This window comes from Cyrtonyx montezumae, unplaced genomic scaffold, assembly GCF_038088225.1.
Source record: "Cyrtonyx montezumae isolate F1298 unplaced genomic scaffold, pur_monq_1.0 scaffold_12, whole genome shotgun sequence".
NCBI classification, from domain to species: Eukaryota; Metazoa; Chordata; class Aves; order Galliformes; family Odontophoridae; genus Cyrtonyx; species Cyrtonyx montezumae.
The window spans coordinates 600,793-626,340 of record NW_027071848.1 but is presented as its reverse complement, the minus strand read 5'-3'; the positions used below and the strand labels follow the sequence as shown (position 1 = coordinate 626,340).

The window sequence follows — 25,548 nt, the reverse complement described above, 5'->3', positions numbered from 1 at the left end:
ACATAAATAAAAACTGATGTGAATTGTGACTTTGTAGAATGCTCTTAGAACGTTAAAGTTTCTGCAAGGGCACGGGGACATCCTCATCCTTATATCTGCCATACAAGGTAACATTTCTCAGGGATGAGGCTGAGAGAGTTGGGATTGTTTAGCCTGGAGAAGAGGAGGCTCTCGGAAGACCTTATTGTAATCACTCTATATACAATTAAGAGTGGCTCTTGAGAAAGATGGAAGAAGACTTTTTACCAAGATCTGTAATGACAGTACAAGGGCAGATGATTTTAAACTGAGAAAAGGTAGATTTATATTGTTTGTAAATGATGGTGATGAGATACTGTCCAGAGAAGTTGTGGTTGAGCCATCATTGAAGACATTTAAAGTTGGGTTGAACAGGGCTTTGAACTAGAGAAAAATGTCCCTGCCCCCTTGGCAGGAGATTGGACTAGGTATCATTAAGTTCCCTTCCAACACAACCATTCTATGTTTTGGTGATTAATGAAGAGGATGGATTTATTGTTTGCAAATCATGAGCTCCAGGATTTGGATATGTACAAATAATAGACATCCATTTCCATACTGAGAACTAAAGGGACTGCCATCTGTGATATTCTGAGGATATCACTAAGGTTTTGAGGCTGCTGCACACGAGCAAGCTTCACTGTAAGATCTGCCTCTGTTGCTAAGAAAAGTCAATGAGTTCTATGTTTTCACTGTTACTAATAGTTAAGTGACATTGTCCTTTATTAAATTTAAACAGATATATCCATATACCCAGACAATTGCTATTGCAACAATAAAACTATCGTTGTTTGTTTCTTTTCCGTTATATGCTCATCATTATTTATCTTTGTTACACACTTACAACAACAATATATGCAAAATATATTTACTGTGCTTTTTAATGGACCATGTCTTACTCATCTGTCACTGCTTTCATCTAGAGCCTCCCACTACATTGCAGATCTGGAAAAACTCTGACTCACAAGAACTGGTGTGTTACAAGAAACCCATCAGCAACCTGTTGTGGAGAGGCAAATGTATGCTGGCATATGCTGAGCAGAATCCCCAAAGCTTTTTGGCACATGGTATAAAAGGATATACCTTTTATCTGACTTTACTGAAGGACGTGGTTTAGTGGTATGGTAGTGATGGGTTGATGATTTTTCTCAGTGATCTTCGTCATCTTTCCAACCTTAACATTTCTCTGATTTACCAAATGGATCCAGGCAAGCAGGGCAGAACTGATGTTACCCCGGAGAAAAAAGTCAGCACTGCATTTTTTATATGTTTGTTTTCCAGTGGAAATGATTGCAGATCGTGGTCTAAGGGTAGGAGACAAACTTCTCCTCCTTTTGCTCAGCACATGCCTGTCCTTGGCATTCACCTCTGGCACTTTGGGATGACTTCTTTGTGCAGGGGAAGCAAGGTGACTAACATCCACCAGCACTTGTGACATCCTTCCAGAGGATGGATGGACAACTCTGCATTGTCTCAGAGAAGGTCTGTATCATTGCAGACACACATGCAGCATTGTAGCTCAGTGCCAGCAGGGGTAATGGTGGAGATGTTCCCCATATACATACGGTGTGAGGTTGGCTGTAGTCCTCAGTGCTTTTTGTGACTCCACGATGGGGAATGTGCTGATCCAAGTGAGGTCAGGTCATAACTAACAAAGCCAATACTCGGCTTGCCCCTGTGACATCCAGTCTTAGGAGCTCTTAAGGATCACAGAATGGCTTGAGTCAGAAGGAGCATCTAGTCTAGAGCTGGCAAGACCCTATTAGAAGTGGTATTTCTGCAAACTGGTACCTGGAGCCAGTGGACACCAGCCCAGTGACCAGGACACTTCTAAACAGAAGACAGCATGAGCAATTCTCAGTGCTCCAACCCATCTACATGACAGCAAGGAAAGTAATCAAACAACAACCAAGAAGACATCAAGGAAAAAATGATCAAAGGAAATGAAATCAAGGTAAGTCTCACTGTCCTTTCCAGAAGGTAATTGTGTTATTACCTATTCAGGCATGAAATTGAGTTCATCCTTTCCCTTAGGGGTCCATTTGGTCATCTCATCATTGCACCACAGAGGGACACCAGAGGACAAAGTGTTGCACTCACCCTACTCCAAAATTACCCTCTCTCCTCACACTCCATCCTGCGCAGAAGTGACAAGTTTGCACTTTTTTTGAGGGGGAGGGTATGTGAACAGTCTCATCTTGCTTTTGAGTCCACAGGATTTTTCACCTCCACTTTGTCCCCATGATTTGCCCCAGCCCAGCCCATGTCACTGAGCTCTACAGAGGGGATTTTTGCGGTGCTCACAGCTTGTTCCATGTGTCAATACGAGAGAAGCGTAATCACCAGCTGAGAAACTGCAGGAAATAAGCCAAGGTTGAGTGAACGAAATGGAAAATAAAGAGAAGCGCAGAGGACACACACATTTTAAAACTATTACGGAGGTATGTGTTCACGTGCTCATGGGAGCCTGGGAATATATAAGAGCTCATGACTGTGAAGGAATGAATTCAAGGACCAGTCTATGGGGAAAGCTTTTTTTTTTTTTTTTTTTTTTTTTTCCTGTGACTTCAAACTTCTCTCCGAGCTCGCGGAGTTTTAGTCAGCTGGCATGCAACAGAGGTACGACTTCCCCAAGGAAACTCTTCCCCAGCTCGCTCTGGGACGGCTGCTGAGAGCGTCCGGGAGGCAAAAGGCTGCGGGCAGAGGCAAATCCTCCTCCTCCGACCCCATATCAGGTATGTGGAGCAAGGCTGGGAAGTTGAGCTGGGCGCTTTTCGGCTGTGAGGACTCAGGGCTGCAGCCTTTAGAAATAGCACAGATGGGGAAGGTGCTGTATAAATAGCATAGCTGTGTTTATGTGCTGGTTAAACACTCGATGTAAATCTGCACAGCTGTATATTCAAATCATCGGGACTTGAGCTCCAGAGAGTTGCACTCTAAGTTAAGGAGGCACTGGTTCATTTATAGCAATACCGTCATTAACTCTGTGTTAGCAGCTACAAAAGATGAGGAGAAATGTTTTTTCTTTCTCCTTTCTTTACAGCACTTTATTCTATTTATGGTGTTACTGCATTGTAGTGCTCTGAACCTGGAGTGCTGCAGAGATCGGCAGCGTGTGCACTGATTAATGCTGCTCTCCCAGCTCTCTGACACTGCATCCTCATATAGTCTTGGGCAAATCACACCATCCCAGGCTGAAATGAAATGAAATGCTGCTTAGCTTGCTGCTCTCCTCACTATCAGTGCTGTCATTGGGCTCTCCCCATCAGAGCACGAGGTGCAGGTTAGCAGCATTGGTCCTATCCTCACAGCTTGAATGTCACCTTGTGTGAACAGTGACTTATTGGTAGTGGCTGTTGTGTTGCATTCAGACTCATGAGGACTTGATGTTTAGAGGATATTTGGAAATAGCAAAGCTCTACAAAATCCTGGTTTATATAAAAGCCACAGAAAACATTTTAAAGCCAAGCTCTGTTGTATTTTTGATCAAAGTACACATATGTTTCCCTTAAACAGAATTCAGATTTTGGCTTTACACACACACAAAAAAAAAAAAAAAAAAAAAGAAAGAAAGAAAAGAAATCTGATTATTTACCAAGATGTAATTTTCCAGACTTAAAATAATCTTGTTCTTGAGATTTTTTGGATTTCAGCAACAAAAAATTATGATCAATCTTCACTTTCTAAAGCAGATCAATGACTGGACCAGTGCTTGGCCTTTAATAATACAGTGATGAATGAATTCACATGGGGGGTAGCAGTGTTGTGCAAGTCAAATATATCAGAAATACATTTTCCTCACTTCATTTTATCTCGTGTTGTATTGAGTATCCCCTTTTGTATCTTATAAATTGAGTACATCTTTTCTCAAAGATTTACTCTACTGTCAGAAAAATTACTGAATTAAAAACTGATTTCTTTCTCTGTTTTACTGTGCATAGATTAAAGCTGATGAGAAAATGTTATGGTTTGGTTTGTGGGTTTGAGTTTCTCCAGGAATTTTTATTTTCCACAGAGACAATTTCACGTTCAGAAAGTTTTAACTTCAAGCACCAATTCATGTCTCTTTGAGTAGATAGAACTTTTTGCATTTTCACATCTTTTGCCATCCCTTCACCCAGCCCCTCTCTTTCAATCTCTTGGGGCTGACTGTTTCAAGCAATTCTCATTCATTTCTTATTTTTTCTATTTTTATAAAAACATAGGTTCATAAAATAGGGGAACTGGTTGTATCTTGTGCATGTTTGCTGTCCAAGTGGACTGGGAAGGCTGATGTCTAACAGATAATCTTTTGTTGGGAGATACCATTGGCTGTTCAGCCTGACAGAGATTCATGCAGAAAGAGGGCGGTGTGGAAGAGAAAGGCAACAGCCTGATTTAAGTAATGCAAGTGTTGGGGGTTTACTTGGTTTGTGGACTTGACGCTAGAGAGACAGGATTTTGAACTTGTTCCTAGTGTCTGTCATCATTGAATAGAATGGTTTAGGTTGGAAGAATCTTCAAGGATCATCAAGTTCCAAACTCTCTGCCATAGGCCGACTGTGATCACCAACTGCTAGATCAAGTATTAGGACATGCTGCCCAGCACCCCATCCATCTTGGCCTTGAACACTACTAGGGATGGAGCATCTAGTTTTTCTGGGGAGCCTGTGCCAATGTCTCGCCATTCCCTCGGTGCAAAATTTCTTCCTGACATCTAACTGAACTGAAGCAGGAGAGATGCTGTAGGGTCTCAGGAACTGGAGCTGTTCCTCCTTCTGAAAGTCTGTTCCTGAGAATGGTCTGTGCTATTTAGTTTTTAATAGGGTTAATATTACTGTTGCCCCCAGCTCCCTGGTGGGATGAATCACCAGGGAGCTATTCTGGCTGAAGGGAGTGAGACGTGTCCCACTCCTGCCCTTGTAATTCAGACCCACTTTCTAAGGCCGGAGTTTGTTTTGTTTACTTCTCTGGAGAGCTTGATTCATGCAGCTTGACACAGGACTCAACCCCAAAGCAGTGCCTTAGAAAGCAGCAACGTTATGGATGGACAGTCTCCAAAAGGGCTGAAAGTTCAAGACATATAATCGTCAAGACATATTCTTGTTTATCAGAAACCCTTGGGAACCTGCAGCAAATTGCAGGCAGGCTCGTGAGAGCCAAAGGCTGGGATTTGCTTTTCCTACTGTGGTCTATGCTGGGAAGAGGCTTTGGTGGAGAGGGGTGATCTCAAGAGACACCCATCTCTGTGTTGTGTTGGATCCCTAATTCATGGAATCATAAAATGGCTTACGTTGGAAGTGATTTCTAAGCCCACCCAGTTCCAACTCCTTCCATGGGCTGGTTGCCCCCCAGCCAGCTCAGGCTGCCAGGGCAACATCCAACATGGTCTTGAGCACCTCCACGGTTGGGGTATCCAGAACATCTTTGCACAGTCTGTTCAGATTTTCCAGTCTGTTTGATGGAGGTGACCCAGTCCATCTGGTGGATTCTGCATCAAGTCATGCAACACTGAGGTTGGAAAAGAGATCTAAGACCACCAAGTCCAACTCCAACCCACTATGCCCACAAACCATGTCACTCAGTACCACATCTACCCTTTCCCTGGACACCTCCAGAGATCGTGACTACAGACGTAACTAACTACACATGGTTCAGAAGCCTTTTAAGTAAACTACTGAGTAAAAGAATCAATGAAAATATCGAAAATAAGAAGTTATGCTAAGGCTCCAGAGTCTGAAACTTTTTGTTATCTCATCCTCTTTGTGAAAGAAGGCAAAAACAGTAAGGATGTTATCATCACTGATCATTCCCAGGGTGATTGTCATGCCTCTAAGGCAGTGATTTTAATGAAGTAAAGCCCTGAGAAGCAGAATCAGTGCATGCCCTTCCCTCCTGCTTTGCCATTTGTTTCTGTCCAAACTCATCTTCACAGATGAGCTGTCACAACTGTGTGGCCACTCAATAAATCAGCCTGAGGAACAGAAATGCAATGAAAATGTGCTATGTTACCAACAAGTCCAAGCTTCCCAAAGCTCTGAAAATTCAAGTGTCAGAGAATGTGAGGCTGCATCATCCAGGACTCTCACCACTCTTTGTTGCAGGTAGATTTTGTATTCCATCTCAAAATACAAATGAAATTTAATCGTAGAATCATTAAGGCTGGAAAAGAGCACTGAGAACATCTCGTCCAACCCCACCCTATCCTCACCATGCCCACTGACCATATCCTTTAGTGTCACATCCTCCTGGTTCTTGAACACCTCCAAGGATGGTGAATCCATCACCTCCTTGGGCAACCTGGGTCAGTACATTAACACTCCTTCAGAGAAAAATCTTTTTCCTGATATCCAACCTGAATGTGCTCTTTCCAAGGGAAAAAAATATTTGATATTTTTGATCTTCTCTTTTTCTGGATATTTGATATTTGATGTTTTCTTGGCGAAAGCAGTTGTGTGCTGCAAGCACTACTGCATGATGCTGATGATAAAACCCAGAGCATCCAAAAGGCATTGTAACCTCCAGGCACTACAGTGGTCCTCAGGTCCAGGTTAGTGACATTCTCCCTGGCAAGAAATACTCCTGAGAATTAAGTCTGAGTTTTTCTATCTACCGCACCTAATTATGCCCCTTCCCAGGTATACACATAGTGACACTTCTTCATAGCATTTAATCTCCTATTTCAGGGTGTGTTGCAAAGCAAGAAGTTTGATAAGGGTGCAGTTCTGGTGTATTATTCTAACCACAGGAAAAGCACATTGCAACAGTTCAGGTTGCTGGTGGTGAAATTGGTGCAAAGGAGTGTTTTCCAGAATCAGTCCAAAATTAGAAAAAGGAAATGAGGAAACCAGCAATTAGACTGCTGCTCCAGCCCTAGAGGGTAGCAGAAAATAATAAATAAAATGCAGTTTGGAAACATCACAGCAAAAGCATCCCTTTCACAATGGAATTTTTTTATAAATGGCACATTGAGCGCTATGTACAGAAGCTTGGACCACTCTGTCTCCGTTTATCTCCTGAAGTCTTGCTTTATTCCAGGAAAACCCCGATAAATCTTCAGCTCAGGTGCACTGTAGCTTACTAGGTGATGGACTGGATGATCATGGGTGGTCTTTTCCAATACTAATGATTCTATCATTCTATGACACAGAACACCCATCCTGCCATCAGATCATAAGGTGCTCTGAGAAGTAAGGAGAAGAGGGAGAGTTCAGCATTCAAAATTACAGGCTTTCCTTTTATCAGCTGTGATATTTAAACCTCTAACCCCCAAGCAGTTGTTTCACTAAGTGTGATATAAAGCACAGGAGTCAGAGGGTGCAACTATTCAGGAATGAAAAGCACAGACACAAAACTAAAACTAAAATAAACACTCCACCCACACCACGCACACAGCCGAACAATAGCACTGGTGACAACAAGTCACTTATTCCCCACGGCTCAATCCCAACAGCTTCTCTGGCAAAAAATCCCCATTTCCTCCCCTGCCCCATGTGAGGACCTCAAGATGCTGCATAGGGAATGACACTGCTCAGAACACACAGCAGTGGCTGTAGGAAGAGCCTGCAGGAAGGCCAGCAACTTAATTGAAAGCAGACACTAACCCACATAGGTTTATTTCCCTGAAAATGCCTTCAGTCTGAAGTTGGCTTTTGGTGTCTCAAATGGGTGAAGGTGAACCTGACGAATAATTTCCTTCTACCAGGGGTGAATCTTTGTTGGAGAGCTGGATATGCTTTTTAAAGGGATGAAAAGCAGTGTATGTGGATGTGAGGAGCCCTTTGAACCTGGTAAATGTGGAGTATTTGCTCTTTTTAACCTTGAGGGATCTTTTTAACTATGAGGGCTCAGGTTGGATACTAGTGCAGATTTGTTCATAGAGTGGTAATGCGTTGGCACAGGCTGCTCAGGGAGGTGGTGGAGTTACTTTCCCTGGAGATGTTCAAGAACCACGGAGATGTGGCACTGAGGGACACGGTCAGTGAGCATGGTGAGGTGGGTTGGAGTTGGACTTGGGGGTCTTCGAGGTCTTTTCCAACCTTAGCAATTAAAATATTTTGTGATTCTAACGGAGCAGAAAAGCTTCCTTTGTATCAGATCTGGGGAGTTTGGTTTGTACTTGGCATCTTCTCTAGAAGGAGCTGAACTTTACGATCCTTGTGGGTCCCTTCCAGTGCAGGATATTCTATGATTCTGTGATTCTAGGATTCTGCAATTCAAATATAATCTTTCTTTGGCACAGGGGAACATTGCTCTTAATTGCCTGAACAGCAACAAAAATTACTTTTACAGAAAATTAGGAAGGTGCTGGTGTTGTTAAATGCAAACTGCATCTGTGAATACTGTAAAAGAGATGGAGGTAAGTGTTCTGCAGGGGAAACTGGACAAACTGTGATTAAATCTGACCTCTTGGTTTTCAAATATGATTTGGGGGGCAAATCACTGCCTATGCCCTTCCATTTCTTCAATGGACATGCTAATATGGCATGAGTACCATGTATTTTCTATAGGTTTTTTCTATTGACTTCATAGAATCCTCAGAAGATAGGATAGATTCCTCATAGATTCCTCATAGAATCAAATTTATGATAATCTACCTCAGTATTCCAGCTGTAGATGGGACTGGATAATTCTGACATATGGAAAGCTGTGTGAGCAAATTGGCAGCATGCAGCGAGCTGCTTCATGCAGCAGGATTTGGCCTTGATGTTATACTACAGCAGAGCAATGGGGCTTTTGTGAGCCTTCAGTGGACAGCTGTGACCTGCCTAGAGGGCCGAGATATTGAGACACAGTGCTGTGTCATATCAAATGTCACTGAATTGAGTCTAGAGTTTGTCTGGAAGAGACATAAGCAGGAGAAGCTCCTCAGCTGGGCAGCTGAGAACTGAAAAATGCCTCAGGAGGAGAATTTCTGTGAGTGTTGGGACCCATCCTATTTAATATCTTCATTGATGAGGGATTGAGTAAACTCTCAGTAAGTTCACAAGTGACACCAAGTTGGGAGGAAGTGTTGATCTGCCTGGGGGTAGGAAAGTCCTACAGAGGGATCTGGACAGGATACACCAATGGGTGGAGGCCAGTTGTATGAGCTTCAGCAAGACCAAGTGCTGGGTCCTGCACTTTGGTCACAACCACACTACAGGTCTGGGGCAAAGTGGCTGAGAGGCCACGTTGAGAACGTGGGCCTGGGGGAGCTGGTTGATGATCGGTTGAACATGAGCCAGCAGTGTGCCCAGGTGGCCAAGAGAGCCAATGGTATCCTGCCTTGTGTCAGAAATAGCATTGATGGAGTGTCCCTCAGTACTCAGCTCTGATGAGACCACACCTTAAGTACTGTGTGTTCAGTTTTGTGCTTTGCACTACAAGAAAGACACTGAGGCCCAGGAGTGTGCCCAGAGGAGGGTAACAGAGCTGTGAGAGGTCTGGAGCACAGATCCTCTGGGGAGCAGCTGAGTGAACTGGGATGGTTCAGTCCAGAGAAGGGGAAACACAGGGAAGACCTTACGGCTCTCTACATGCAGTTGTGGTGAGGTGGGAGTGGGCCTCTGCCCCCAGACAACAGTGATAGGATGAGAGATCGTGGCCTTAAGTTGTGCCATGGGAGTGCTCAGGTTGGATATCTGGAAAAATTTATCCTCAGAAAGAGTGGCAATGGATTGGCACAGGCTGCCCAGGGAGGTGGTGGAGTCCAGAACTGTGAGGACGTGGCACTGAGGGATGTGGTCAGTGGGCATGGCGGGGATGGGTTGCAGGTGGACTTGGCAATCATAGAGGTCTTTCCAGCCTTAATGATTCCCTATGATTCTATGATTCATATTTGTAGTGAAAACATCATTCCTACAACTTCTGGGCTCCAAGGTGACAGCCACCTCCAGAACACCTTGAGGGACAGTGTCCTTGATACTACAGATCTGTTTTACACAGCAAGGCATTAAATCATCATCTTGCTTTTAAATGCTTCGATTTCCAAGTTGCTTTATAAATTTGTAATTTAGTAAGTTTAAAAACACGTTAAGACATGGATTTTGCCAAGGTTATCATTTAAAATGAAAAGGGATCATTTTTGCACTGGTATCACAGCTAGAGAAGGCAAAGCAATCAGCATGAATTGCACGCTGTCCCTCAGGCTGGTGACTTTTGTGTGTGATATACGGGGAGAATTCATCAGCTCAATTTGTTGGATATAAACGGAAATAATTTCCATTTGAAGGCTCTGAGTAAAGCCTTAAAATGCACACATCATCAATGTGTTTGTCTTTTCTTTCAGTTTCAGAAAACCCAAACAATAAACATCATCTTCTCTCACTCCCACACAACCCCAGTTGCACAGAATCCCCAAGCACCCAACCCTGTAGTCTGGGTAATGTAGAATGGAGCAAGAACAGCAGAGACGTTATAGATGGAACAGCAGAGACGTTATAGATGGTGGTATCAGAAATTCCTTCTTCCATGGGATGTTTGTGGAGTATTTTGCAAACAGTAATTAAAAGGATTGAGAATGAGCATCTTTGGACTAATTTTAGGATGAGGAACAAACTTCTTATCCTGCTGCTGAGCTCCAAAGACAAACTACAAGCTCTTTCACCTTGTGGTCCCAGATCACTGGTCATCCCTCTAAACTGAGAGGAATGTGCAATCTGAAAAACACAAATTAAAGATCTAGACTTCTCTAGTTCTCCTCTTCCCAGAATACAGCTCTTTCTCTGGCTGGGAAAAGAAGGGATGTGCATTGTTTCACTCAGAATTTTATAGAAACATGCCCAGCCAGGACACGGTGTGCTAGGAAGCAGAATCCACTAATAAGGTCTTGGTGTGCATCCCCCAAGCAGAATTTACTGCCATAGAGGATTGAGCACTGACCTGATGAAACCCTTAGAAGATTTATTCCATATCCAACCCATTGCCATCATTGTTGAACAATGGCCATTACTGAACAGAAGCACTGCTCCCAGCTACATCCCCCAAGCAGTGACTAAGTGGAGGGATTTCTACCAGCTGGGAATGATCCCATCCCCTCTCTTTGGTTTCCAGCCTCATGATATTTTGTAGGTGGAAGCCACTGAGTAATGGGACATGTTTTCTATCTTTTGGAGGCACGTGCGAATGGGATTTGTGTACAGTTGGAGATTGCTGGATGCAGGCTTACTCCTGTAAGGGCTTAAGAGACATGCTAGCTAAGCATTGCTGTGTGTCTTCCAATTTGGAATTGGTATGTGTTTGATTGGCTGGGGATACAGGCAGAACCAGCTCAGATTTGTCTGTAAGAGGTTGTATGAAGAGTTTGCATGAATGCAAACACATTCAGCATGTTTGCAATAGAGTATCATAAAAAGGTGATATCTGGAGCTCACATCAGTGTTGACCACAAATGCGACAGAATTTATTCACTTAAAATGAGATAGAGTCGCTGTGTCTATAATTTCGCTATCTAATAAAGCAGGTATGAAAGCACTTTGACAGGGTCTGGGAATCTGAATTCCTAACAGGTTGCTTTGGATTGAAGGCTTTGTCATCTCCAGTTTCACAGGACTGTGCTTTCCATATCATCCTACCTAGCACTTAAAGCACTGAAACAGGTTACCCAGAGAGGTGGTGGATATCTTGCTCCTGGAGACACTCAAGGTCAAACTGGATGGGGCTTGATGGGGCTGTGGGTGTTCCTGTTCAATGCATGGGAGTTGGATCAGATGGTTTCTAGGCCATCCAAATTTTTCCAACTCAAATGATTCTATGACTCCATCTGTGATTCAAATTACAGAACAGTTTGTGTTGGAATGGATCTCAAAGATCATCCAATTCCAGTGCCCCTGATGTCGGCAGTGCTGCCAACCACTAAATCAGACTCCAGCTCAGGCTGTCCAGGGCTCCATCCAACCTGCTCTGACCACCTCCAGGGATGGGGCATCCACAGCTTCCCCGGGCAGCCTGTGTCAGGACCTCACCACTCCCTCAGTGAAAAACTTTCCCCTTACATCCAATCTAAATCTTCCCTCTTTTAGTTTAAAACTGCTTGTCCTACTACTGTCTACCCATGTAAAAAGTTGACTTCCTTCTGTTTTATGTTTCTTTTAAATACTGGAAAATGATTCTAACACTATGCTGTTGCAACTTTTTTTCCCTCTCTGAGCATCATGTGCTAAAAGCTAAGTGACTCTTTAGGATCCTTGGACTGAATCTTAGCAGCTTGGACCACTTGTTTGCTGGTGTACACCCAGGGACATACAGGTTCTCATGTCTTCCTGAAGAACTCTTTCCTTTAGCATTTCTAAGGTGAAGTGATGTAGGGGACATTGACCTTTCATGCTTGAGCTCATAGAACTCGCTGTCCATCTAGAAGCATGCTGTCTTGAGGGATGAATGCTTTTCCTTGGACTCATTTCTGTTTATAGGGGTTGATAGTGATAGGACAAGGGGGAATGTTTTTAAACTAAGACAAGGGTGATTTAGGTTACATGTTAGGAGAAAGTTTTTAACTCAGAAAATGATGACGCACTGGAACAGGATGCCCAGGGAGGTTGTGGATGCCCTGTCCCTGGAGGCATTCAAGGTAAGGCTGGATGTGGCTCTGAACAGCCTGGTGTAGTGTTTGATGACCCTCCCCATGGCAGAGGGGTTTGAACTAGATAATCTTTAAGGTCCTTTTCAACCTAGGCCATTTTGTGATTCTACAGTTGTTTCCACTTTTCTCTATGCCCACTGACAGGTCTTCCAGATCTCGTTATTCTTTTTGCATTTATTTCTGTGCTCTTTTCTGGAGTGCTTCTCAAACAGTTTTTTCTAATTCATTGTTTCACACAGATTTGTTCCATTTTGTGTCTGTCTCTCTAAATCATCAGCTTTCAAATGTATTTTAAATCCTGCCCATACCTGGGATGTGTAAAATGGAAAACTAACATTTGGACAAAACGTTCTCAGTCCATTATTTATTTAAACTGTTTGTATTAACAAAACTAGATGTGTGGTGACTAATGTGTGTAAAAGCTCTTTGACACTGTGGGATGAGAGGACTGGAAAGTGTTGTGGATGGAAATCAAAACGGCTCCCAGCACTTGTTTCTGAACGACAACACTTGACTTAAATCAGGACTTGGCACCTATAACTCCAGACCAATTAAATTACTGAGTTGTTTCTATAGGGGAAAGCAGGTGGCTCTAAGAGGTCACTTAGTCTCGAGTAGTTGTCTTTCTCTGTGACACCAGAGGCACTGTCCAGCTTGGCCATCTGGACTTCAGGAAGTGACCAGGTTATCATCTAGATAGAATCTGAAATCACACCAGAGCAACCCCACAGGATGCCTTGAACCTTTCTTTCAAGTCTTTATGTAGAGTTTTCTTTTTTCTTCATGGCTCAAAGAGACAAAGATACACATAGGTGGGTTGCAAAAGCTGTGGGCTAAAAGGTACATTGATTTTAGGGATATGGTTGTGATGGGTCAGCAGTTGGACTTGATCTTAATGGTCTCTCTTCATCTCTTAATGATTCTATGATTCTGTGAGTGGACAGGGTGGTGATGGTAGGACTGGGTGATTTTATTGTCCTTTTCCAACCTTAATTGCGCTATGATTCTAATTTATTGTACTGCATGTGTGCCTTTGCGTGCTAGATGGGTCAGCCTTCATGTGCATGCATGAACTGACTGTGGTGCCATGTTTGACTTATAACCATAACCAATTTCTCTGCAGAACCATGAGACTGTACATCATCTTCCTCCTGTCAGTGGTAAATGGAGGGATGTCCAATCATCAACCAGCTGAAGGGATGCCTTGTGAAATGGTAAGGTCACCTAGGTTGAGACTCCCCATTATAAGTGCTGCCCAAATAATGATGCCCTTTGTGAAGAGAGCTCTGCGAACAGGCTTTCCCTGCTGGCAGAAGTGGGCTTTGCTGAGTTAGTAGATGCTCTGAAGACTGCTCTTGGATTATGACAATTTCTTACTGCAGCCATGGTGCATAAAAGGGGAAAAAAAAAGAGAAGGGCATTGTCTCTGTTTTTTCAAAGGGGGAGTTGGTTGGAAGAAACTTGACCTGATTTCCCCAAGATTGAACAGGGATCCTGCGACTGAGACAGAGAAGCTTAGACCTAAAATCTACTTCTTTGTATCAGGCCTCAGTTTTCTGTGCTATAAATAAAGCCTATTCTGTGAAATGCATCTACAGCAGCCTTTGTAATATAATTGTGCCTGACCTCTGCCCTGACACAGTATTGCTATCAAAGAGAAACACCTGACTTAAAAAAAAAGTGACAGAATTTTCTCCTTGAATTTTTGCAAGCACCTGGTACAATATTATAAATGTTATTCATAGCTGAACTTACTCCCTTCCCTATCCAAGTGCTGCTGACAGTAACATGCCATTTAAAAATACTTTTTTTTTTCCATGTTGAAGTTGTTCAGCACAAATCCTTGAGAATTTCCAAAATAGGAAAAAAAATAATTTGCTAGCTGTACACGTCTCCCTTATGGGACTCATTCCATTCCTGCCCACCCTGCTGTATTGCTGCACTTCCTGAATTCCAGAGAAATTAAGACCTAGTATATATAAAAAGATCTTGGGAAGGTGGCTGGATAGCTCAGCTCATTGGCTTCCGAGGGAAGACTGATGAAGTCGCTGTAAACATGACAGCTTGGGTCCCATGTATCATAGTCACATGAATGCCAGGCACGACATGCAATAATCCGAGCAGATTTCACCCCATCCCATTTCTTGATGGGTCACAGATCAGGCTGATTGCTGTGAAATAAACACATGCTTGTTTCCACCACTCCACTGTAAACTACTTCCAACAGGACAGCTTCACAAGCCAAAAACCCAAGGCTGTACGCAATGAGTCTGGGATATAGTCAGCTCTGTCTGCAGCTGGGGGCTGGGATGATCATCTGGTCTAAATTAACAGCTCAGCATCGCTCAAGTCAGTGGAGCTTTGCCACTCTTCATTTGCTGAACGTTTCATCCAAAGGAAGGAGGAGGGTGTAAATCTAAACACAATTCCACACAGCTCTAAGAGGTTCCTGGGCTTGTTGATGTGCCCACTGGGAGTCCTACTTATTTCGTAGGAAGATTTTCTATCATGGCAACATTTTTTAGATTTTATCTTCCCTGCAGTGACATGTTTAAGTTAAGAAAGGCTCAGAATTGGAAACTTTCATCCCAGGTCTCCTGGATGAGGCAGAACTCAGAAACCTGGGCCCCTCATTGCTCGTGTCCTTGTAGGCGCACTGATCTTGTGAGGCTTTAGGAGGTAAAATGTCCATCAAAGCCATTACCTTTCTACTAAGCTAGATCAGAGACAGCCATCTGCTGCCTTACAAGACAAGAAGTGATAGCTCCGATGTCAAAAGGTTCTCTCTAGCTCACACTGCTTTCCAAGGAGAGAGTTTTTCACAAGTTTTTCCTCATAAAAGAAGATTTAGCAAATACATTTGCTAATTCATATTAACTGAAAAAAGGAGGATCTTCCAGTATACCATGCAAGGGAAAGGTTTTCATAAAATTTATATTACCTTGCATCAAAGTCATCCAAGACTACATCCTACTGGCTATCATGGGTTATCAGCCCATAAGTGGTTCCAATACATATTGCTAAGACTCCATTGTGCAGTGAAGCCTCAACCTGGACAGCACTTCCAGAGAAGGCACAAGTTGGCCCCATGTAGCACCAGCTCAAATTCTTTGGCTCAAACGCTCATGAGAAGATATGGAAGAACAGAGCTTTGGATCCAGCTGCTTCGTTTTCAGGGCTGTCACTAAGGTGGGTGGACCCAGTGAAGGACTGGGGCAAGAATTCAAATAATGGTCAAATTTTGAGTTGTGGGGTCATTTTTTCAGACAAATATGGAATGAACCAAGTGTTCCACACTCCTCCCAGTGGGCTTTAAATAATCTAGTGACAGCACCAACAGAGCTGATGAAGTGGGAACGTGAGCCTGACTAACTTTTCCAGCCTTAGGCTGCCAACTCATTGAGCTATAGGGTGAGAAGGGGAGATAGACACACGAACAGATGCTGTTTGCTCTGTCCCTCTGAGATGTGCTTCATCTTTCCTTTCTGGTGCTAATGAGATAGAGATTCATGCAGTTTGAGCCCAGGGGGAGAAAAGATGGTGTAGAACAGACTTAAGAAATTCAGTGACCATCAAAATAGTGAAAACCAATGAAAGTTAAAAAAATTGAGAGGAAAAATGCTACAGGAACAAATGTCAGACAGTGTGAGGTATAGATTTTACCAGACTCTTTTATCACTGGGAGAGTTTGGTGAATGCAGATTAAAGGCCCAGTCCTGCAAGATGCGTGCAGGAGTGGTGAACTGGGACTGAGCTCTCCCTCGTGGCCTTCAAAATGAAATCCTGAATGTCATTGATGGGCATTGGATGGTGATGGCTGCTCAGAGGGAGCAGAGAGCATTCATCCCTTGTTGAAATCTGGCTCAAGGTGTGGGATTTATTATAGATCTTTGGGAAGGTTATACCATGGGATGGACTGTAGAGCAGTCTGTATATATCTGATGCTTTTATGAGCACTTACATTTCTCTGTCCCATTTTTATGCGCTCTTCAAAACATTCATGATGCAAAAGAGAGTCACAAAATATGGACTATTGGCCCACTACTCCTAAGCAGATCTGTCACTTCTTTCAACTAGAAGTTCACATGAAACAGATGGTTTATAATATTTTTTTTTAATTAATGTTTTTGTAATGTCAGAAAAGCTTATGCAGAGCTTTACGTCATGGAGTCTGGATTCTTTTTCACAGAAGTTAAGATTCATCAGATTTTTTGCCTTCTTTCTTTCTGATCTTTCTACAAACAGTACATGACCCGGTCACCCATATACATTCATAAGAAGAGTTTTCTTCCAGTAGATTAAATGCTGTCTAAGCCTTTTGCATTCCACTTCCTCCCACTGCTGTGTGTTCTCCTTAATAACAAAATACAGCTTGACATTTATGCGAGGCTGATTATCTCAGTGTTTATAGGGGTTTTTAAGAACACACATTCCAAATTTTCCTTTGGCTATGGGTTCAATCTTAGGTGCAATTAAATAGGCATGTATTTCAGAGATGAATTTGATAAATTTTCCTCCACCTTGCCACCTCTAAGAAGTGGGTGGGAAAAGTGTGACCATCACTGCATATCGTACCTTTTTCTTCTCAAACCTGGCTTTACATGGTATGTCTTCCCTTTTGCATTCACACACACACAGAATTGTTGAGGTTGGAAATGACCTATTAAGATCAGCTAGTCAAACTGTCCAGTTACCATCAATATTGCCCGCTAATCATGTCCCTAAGTACCACATCTCCACAGTTCTTGAACACCTCCAAGGACACTGACTACATCACTTCCCTGAGCAGATCGTTCTAATGCCCAACCATGCTTTTGGAGGAAGTTTTTCCTAATATCCAACACTATTATGTCTGATATGGATGGTGCATGGGGATGGAGCATACGGATGGAGCTTAAGGCATGCTCCCCATGAGAGGAGATAGGAATAACTGCCTTAGGAAAAGGATTTCTATGCTTAGAAAAGAGGGTATAATCAAATATCTGAGGGGTGGGATTAACAAGGAGAGATCTTATGATTTGTACCATAGCATCCTTACTTTCCATGTCCCTGCTTTGGAAGCTATGCTGTCAACAGAGAGAAGCCCTTCTTAGTACTTTTATTCCATGTAAAGTTTATAGAATCCCCCAGAATGATTTAGAATAATTTAGAATAAAGCTGAGAAAAGCAAACATCAGAAGTAAAGTGGGAAAAAAGTGCTTCATTGCAATGGAAACAAAGAAAACGTCTTCACTTGGGACTATTAAAATTATCCTGAGGAAAATGAGAATGTTTAGTAGATATCATATGTAGATACAACTCTACTGGTTTAAGTTAGATATATAAAATGAAAGGAGTGCTAACAGATAAATGCAAAAAAACATCAGAATGGTTTTGCTTGCTGTAAGAACATTCAAAGAAAATTAAGTGAGAAGAACCTGACTGGTTGTTGAATATTATTATCTTTAAATTTCATGCTAATATGTTTTTTACCTACCAGGTGACATCCCATTTTCTCTCTCTCTCTCTTTTTTTCTTTTTTTTATGACAGGCAAACTTGCAGGCATTTTGCCACAACAAAAACCTTCACCAAATCCCTCATGAACTCCATCCAAATGTAAACAAAATAGATCTATCCGGAAATCTGATACAAAGCATCCCTGAAATGCCTTTGCCCTTCTACACTTCCCTCCAGTGCCTCGATTTAAGCTCCAACCAGATAAGCTTCATCACGCCTGGAGTATTTGCACACATGACAAGTTTGCTGGAAATAAATCTATCTAACAACAACTTATATGAGCTTGCTCAGATTGGGACAGAAGGGATTGGACTTTTACCCATGGTGGAGATATTGGACTTGTCTCACAACAGTCTCTACAATGGGATGGCTGAATATTTCATTAAACGTGCTCCAGCACTACGGTATCTTTCGCTGGCAGGCAATAGTATTATAATGATATCACATAAGATGTTTCAGGGATCTCCCAATCTTGTGGAGATAGATCTTCAGAGTAATATCATCATGGAAATAGAAGAAGGTGCTTTTGAGACTCTACTGAATCTTTCCAGACTGAATCTCTCCATGAATTCAATTACTTGCATCTCGGATTTCAGCCTCAGGCAGTTGGAGATACTTGACCTCAGCAGGAACAGCATTGAATCCTTCCACACCACAGAGTCAGATGATGAGTACAGCTTGAGATGTTTGGATCTGAGTGAAAACAAATTGCTTCACTTCCCAGTCTTCCCCAAGGTGAACAAGCTGGTAACTCTGAATTTATCAAAGAATTTAATTCAGCTCACAGCTGAATCCTCTCATAATAAAATGGACTACATGGAGAATGAATGGTTAGATACTTCTTTCTATCTTCTTGATCAGAAGCAAAGTAGAAACAAAAGTTCTCTTAATTTATCCCAACTTGTATACTTAGACTTGAGCTATAATGAAGTCAAATCCATTCCGGATGAGTTCTTCGAATCGATGTTGTCTCTTCAAACCCTTAACCTCAGTAAAAACTGCCTCCAGACTTTTGAAGTAACTTCTGACAGTACATTGATCTCCTTAACTGTCCTTGACTTGAGCTACAATGCTTTACAGAGCCTCCTCCTACATGCTGACACACTGTTGAATTTGAAAGAGCTCTATCTTCAAAACAACCATCTTCAAACCCTCCAATTTGACATCTTCTCAAGACTTACAAGCCTCAGATGGCTCAATCTACAGAGCAACAACATCACACTTTGCAGTATGTACTCAGGATTAGCAAAGCAAAGGCTTGTTGGAGAGGAAAACGGTTGCATATCTTTTGTTGATGCTCCTGCTCTTCAGCACTTGTTTCTAGCTGACAACATGCTAAGCATGCTACCAGCACACACTTTCTTCAAGACTTCTCTGATTTTCTTGGATCTCTCCATGAACCCAGGACTGAAAATCGAAGTTAATGCGCTATCTGGGCTGGAACAGTCACTTGAATACTTGCATTTACACGGCAATAGCCTGGTAGAACTAAATATTGACTTGCCTTGTTTTAGTCACCTTAAACATTTAAACCTCTCTGAAAATCAGCTCAGTTGGCTGCCCAAGTGGGGCAGCAGCTCTCTACTGGAAGTTCTGGACCTACGAAACAATAGGTTTAGTACATTACAGAACAGCAATATTTTAGCATTAGAAAATTCTCTTAAAAACTTGTATCTCACTGGTAACCCGCTCAACTGCTGTGGAAATATTTGGCTCTCATTGATGATCCAGAACAAAAATGTGCAGATCTCAAACATAGAGCACCTAATGTGCCAATACACCCAGAACTTTGGGTACCAGGAAGAAATACACATTGGGAACATTAGACCTGAAGACTGTGAAAAAGAGGATCTAAAGAAAATCAACTTTCTTATTATATTAACAGTTGTGTTGGTTTTATCTGTGATCATCATTGGAGTGGGTTCGTTCTTCTGCTTTCGCAGGCAGAACTTCAGCCAACAGTTTAAAGCATAGCACAGAGATTGCCTTGAGAACCGAAGAAATCAGGTGCTACACTGCCACTGTGTAGAAATGAAGGGTAAAATTCTTCTCTTTGACATTAAACTGTGGATTTTAAGAGGAGCTTCACAGCTCTGCTGAGCTACCCCATTACAGAGTTGCAGGGAAAAAAGGGAGAATTCACCACATTTTGCATTTGCTTTATTCAGAAACAGATCTGCTTAAATGTTTGCAGAGCTGTAGGAGACTCTGTAAAGACCTGTAGTTGTGAGGGAGGTGTGATTCAAACCAAACCAAAAGAAAAAGCCCTCTAAATCAGGAGACATTTCACTAAACTCAGAGATACTTCGTTGATGTCACCTCCATAAAAGCACTTCATATATGTCTATATATAACACTACATTTAGAGTGTTACAGCAATCATTTTTTTATGCCAGTTGTTGATGACATCAGCTGAGAAGGAACACCCTACTCAAAGAGGGTTACTCCTTACACTGAGATTTGTGTGTTATTTTTTTCCTCCAAAAAACCTTAGAAGTGAGATCTCCTAAACATTAAAATGAAATCACAAAATGAACAGAACAGCCCAAAATAGGATCTTCCACTGTAACAGAAATCTCAGGTGTGAAACAGCTGTGCTATCTGTTAGCTAGACTTGCTCAGAAGGTCACAGCTCCACAGTTCAACTCAAAGAGGAGAAATTTGCCCCTCGTGTGCAATACGTATTTAACTGGTTTTAATGTGAAGAAATTCATCTCTGGGGTGGACACTTTTAAGAAGAAAAGCCTTAAAGAATGAATTTCAATCAGCTACCGTTGGACTGAAATGTTCATATTTCTAAGGAAAACTGTTGGGAACTCACTGCATACAGTTGCATTTCAATGCAAAAGATGATGATAATATATGTATTTTTAAAGGTCACAGGAGGCAGAAAGTGCTTTAAAGATAGAAGCATGAAACAAGATGCAGGAAACTGAGTCCTGGGCCATTATTCAGAACAGAGGTCCGTTGTCTTTCCCTATAGAGAACCAGTTCCTAGAAAAAGTCTGTAGATCTTCGATCTGTGATGGGTATAATATGATCAACCCATTGTGTTGCTAAAAGCAGACACTGACATATGTTATGTCCTGTACTCTGATGGTAGATTCACCCTTTTGAAGTGAAAGAAAGCTCACCAACAGCAGGACCACGAGCTACTTTTGGGACGCAGTGGCTTTGAAAGGAGCCACAACAGGTTCTCCATGAATGCCAGGAAATGTACATTTCAGCACTTAACAGAAAAAGAAGTCAAACCAAAACCTGTTCAGGTAAATAACTCAGAGTCAAATTGCTGCTCCACTACTTTTTGTCTTCATGCTAGTGAATGTCAAAATTAACACACTACGGAGGGATGTATAATTCTATTTTTAAAGAAGATGTGTAAGTAACTGGCTGGTCATTTTCATTGCGGGATTTTGTACAATAAAAACACCTTTGAATTTTGTAAAATACACAGGGACATGAATATATTAAAGCACCAGCTTGGAATACTCCACGGAAAAAGAGGTTATGTCTTCCTATTTTTTCCTATGGCATTCAGACTTTAGGTCTATAACTTCTGACCCCAAATCAAAGACAGTTGACAGTCTTGGAGTGCAACCAGTGAATATCAAGTAGATCCACTAAAGATGTATGCAAATGATGCTGGAATAATTAATTGGCATAGCCAGTTGGCAGCACCATGCCCTAATGAGCATAGAATGGCTTGGGGTGAAAAGGACCTTAAAGACCATCTAGAGTCAACACCCCTGCCATGGGCAGGGTTGTCAGCCATTAGAGCAGGCTGCCCAGAGCTGCATCCAGCCTTGCCTTGAATGTCTACAGGGATGGGGCATTGACAGCCTCCCTAGGTAAACTGCAGATCAGTGAAGATCTACTATCTGTGCATCACAGAATCACAGGCTGAGCTTGGAAGGCCTCATTTGGTCCAACCCCCTTGCTCAGGCAGGCCACGTTACCCAGGACAATGTCCAAACAGTGAAAAGCCAATGAGAACCAGCACTATGCATTCTCTCAAGCTCTTTAGGAGAAAGTCAGCACAAGCAACAAGCCTGGTGCTGAAGTCTGTGAGCTTTTCCTTTCATGTGAAAGCAAGCTGTGCTGTGTGCCCCGACATGGGTAATTTAGCTGTACTCTGAGTTCATGCCTTTCTAACTGAACACAGTAAGATAACATCTCCTTCTGAGACACAGTATTAGCTTGTCTGCCATGACTGGAATTAGTTAATAACCTGACGACAGAGCCAAACCCATTTAATTAACAGTTTTAACACTGCTTTTGTTTCGCTGTACCAAAAGGAAGTGCTTGTTATTACTAAACATCTGGGACCAATTAGACTTCCATTGACTTCCATGGGAGCAGAAAAGCTTTCTTGAGGAATAGGCCCCAGGAGTAACACGTAGCATGGCTCATTTGGATTTCTCTGTTAGCAACATAAGCAAGTGAGAAGTGACATGAGCCTGCTCTTGCCAATTTGGTTATTTTAAATGAGATGAGGAGTACAAGGGAAAGGAAATACGAATAAAGGAGTTAGAAGAGGTAAAACAGGGAGAAATTGAAGAATTCAATATTCTTATTCCTCAAAATATAGGCAAGCACCAAACCTTGAACCTCAAGCATTGAATTACCTGTTTCTGCACCAAATTTATTACTCACACATCACACATCTTTCCACCACTTATCCTCTTTGCCTTAACAATCTGGAAGGATACAGCTAAGCATTGATTTTATAATCTCAGCCTAAACTCTTATAGATTCCTATTTCATCGAGTCCCTACACAACATTTGCTAATGCTAAGGGAGTTTGTGCTTACACAATGAATATCTTTCTGGGATTCTGGGATGTGTAGTATATAATGTAGGATTTATGCAGAAAAGGCAACTTTTGCTGTTGCAAGCAGTGAACAGCTTCCTCCCTGAGTTTGCTTGCAGCAAGACAACAGATCTCCTTCAAATACTTCCTATGACACAATTGTTCACATGAGACTTTAAGTGGTTCCCGTCATTTGTTCCCAAAAATTATTCTTTACAGTGGGATCAGATAGACATAAGTACTGGAAGCACTGGAGAACTCTCAGAGGGGAAAAATGAAGTTCAACAAGTCATGACTCATTTGGTCAGCTATGGAAAGTCAAGTCCCAGTTTCCAAAGCTCCACTGAGGAAAACCTGCAAAGCTGAAACAAAATAATACCTGAGCTCGGTACAGAGCCTTTGGTTCCAGAGCTTTCTGGTAGGTCTTCAGTCAGCCCAGAACAAGCCACTGTGGATTAGTGTTAAAACTAGTAAGTGCCTCCTAATATTTCAGGAGTCCAGGGCATTTCATTTTGTATTTCTATTTATTTTCCTAACCATTCAGTACCCTTTTAATTGCCTGGGAAGAAATAAGTCTGGAGAAGAGGAGGCTCAGAGGAGACCTTATTGCACTCTACCACTTCCTGAAGGGGGGTTGTGGTGAGGAGGGGGTGGGCCTCTTCTCCCTGATAAATAACGACAGGACGAGAGGGAATGGCCACAAGTTGCGCCGGGGAAGATTTAGATTAGACCTGAGGAAGCATTTCTTTTCTGAAAGAGTGGTCAGGCACTGGAATGGCCTGCCTAGGGAGGTGGTTGAGGCACCATCCCTAGCGCTGTTCAAGAAGCGTTTAGATGAGGTGCTAAAGGATTTAATTTAGTAGTTGGGTAGAGATAGTGATAGGAGGATGGTTGGACTAGATGATCTTATAGGTCCTTTCCAACCTTATGAACTTATGAAGTCCACAACTTGAATCCTTTGTATCTCTTTATAAGAAAAAAAAAAAAGATGTTACCTTGCATGGTAAAATATCCTCTGGTCATATCTAATATTATAGATCATAAAGTCCAACTATCCACATACCACCAATATTGCCCACTAACCCATCTCCCTCAGTGCCACATCTCCACAGCTCTTAAACCCCACCCCCACCCCCAGGGTCAGCGATTCCACCATTTCTCTGAGCATCCTGTGCCAATGTTCAGCCACTCTTCCAGAGAAGTTAGCCTCATCTAAATTGACAGCTTTTACTGAATGATATTCTTCAATACAAACAGGTTGCAGTACCAGTGACTGCATAGTCCTGTTTCATGCTTCTCTTTGTGAAGCAATTTATCATGGTTTTCAAAAGCGACCAGTGATTATTTCAGATGCTTGCATTTTCATCTTGCACCTGGTCCGTCCTACAAGAAGCCTAATTCTCCAAAAAAACGGTGTCCTTCTCATGGTCAGATTGAGTTAGGACAAAGAGGAATGGTTTTAAACTGAAAGAGAGGAGATATCGTTTAAATGTTTGGAAGAATTTTACTGAGAGTGGTGAGGCCCTGGCACAGGCTGCTCAGAGAGCTGTGGGAGCCCTATCCCTGGAGATGCTCAAGGCCAGGCTGGATGGGGCCCCAGACAGCCTGAGCTGGTGGGTAGCAACCCTATCCATAGCAGGGAGGGTTGGAAAGAGAAACTTAAAGGTCCCCTCCAACCCAGCCATTCTGTGATTCTCCAATCTCCTCTCAAAACCAAAGCTCTGAAGTATGTCTTACACATTCCACAGCAAAACTGAAACTGTGCAGGTTCATATATCCTTCATTCACTTGAGATTCTCCTCGCTAATTATAGTTGCCCACCATGTCAGTGTTTGAAGAGCTGAAATACAGCAAAGCTACCCACTAGCAGTCCTCTGTGATCTGTTCTCAGAAGGGCCAAGTTAATAACCCCATCATTCACAGAGCAATTGTTCACCTATAGTTGTGGCTTCACTTGGGTGAAAGACAAGGACTAACCACAAGGAATGAAGAAAAATGAAGTTGAGGGTCTGCAGCTTCCTGGCAGCATCACAACTATCCAGCTGTAGCTGATTTTAGTCTCACAGGTCATATCTTGGTGAAGGGCCAGAGTTGAACAAGAAATGGGAGGAAATGGGGATGAGAAGAGCTGAAAGCCATTGAGGAGGGAACAATGGGAAAGGAAAAGTAAAAAATTCTTGATGTAATGCTCCCCAAAATGAAAAGCATCATGGAGGGCTGAAAGTTAAGTAGTACTTACCCACTACTCTCCAAATCAATATGTTAGAGCAGATCTGTGAAGTTTCAACCCATCTCTTGTGGAAAAGTGATGAGAGAGCCAAGGACATGGGCAATAGAGAAAGAGAAACTGGAAATAAAAAAAATAATAATAAATTCATAGTTAGACTAGATGATCTTAGTGGTCTGTATGACCTAATGATTCTATGATTTTAAGTAAAAGAGAAATGGAGCGGAGAAAGGTGGTTTAGAACAAATCAGATCTCCACAATGAGAAAATGAGAGGTAAACCTGGAAGCTGAAAAGCACTGAAGCAAAAGGGGTGGGAAAAGGCTTGTGTGAAGGCTGTCAGAGTTGAGCTAAGCAGAGCAGAGGGAGACTGGGCTACCTTGGTCAGGCACGCTGCCCACAAAAGCTTTACAAGGAGGTGTTACAAAAGGAAAATGAATGCTCACCCATCTTCAA

At 42.3% G+C, this 25,548-nt stretch overlaps 1 protein-coding gene across 3 annotated transcripts; it reads left to right on the top strand.

Moving 5' to 3' along the window:
* The first annotated feature begins 2,568 nt into the window (after positions 1-2,568).
* On the top strand, positions 2,569-21,544 carry LRRC32 (leucine rich repeat containing 32). 3 transcript variants are annotated; one of them, XM_065729909.1, is made up of 3 exons: positions 2,569-2,753; positions 13,683-13,773; positions 18,090-21,544. In XM_065729909.1, the coding sequence occupies exons 2-3, from the start codon at positions 13,687-13,689 to the stop codon at positions 20,028-20,030; spliced, it is 2,028 nt and encodes a 675-aa protein (XP_065585981.1). In that variant the 5' UTR covers positions 2,569-2,753; positions 13,683-13,686; the 3' UTR covers positions 20,031-21,544. The 3 variants fall into 3 exon arrangements, with proteins under 3 accessions (XP_065585981.1, XP_065585982.1, XP_065585983.1); XM_065729910.1 differs by lacking the exon at positions 2,569-2,753 and adding an exon at positions 7,631-7,787; XM_065729911.1 differs by lacking the exons at positions 2,569-2,753; positions 13,683-13,773 and adding an exon at positions 7,632-7,787.
* Positions 21,545-25,548: the final 4,004 nt, after the last annotated feature.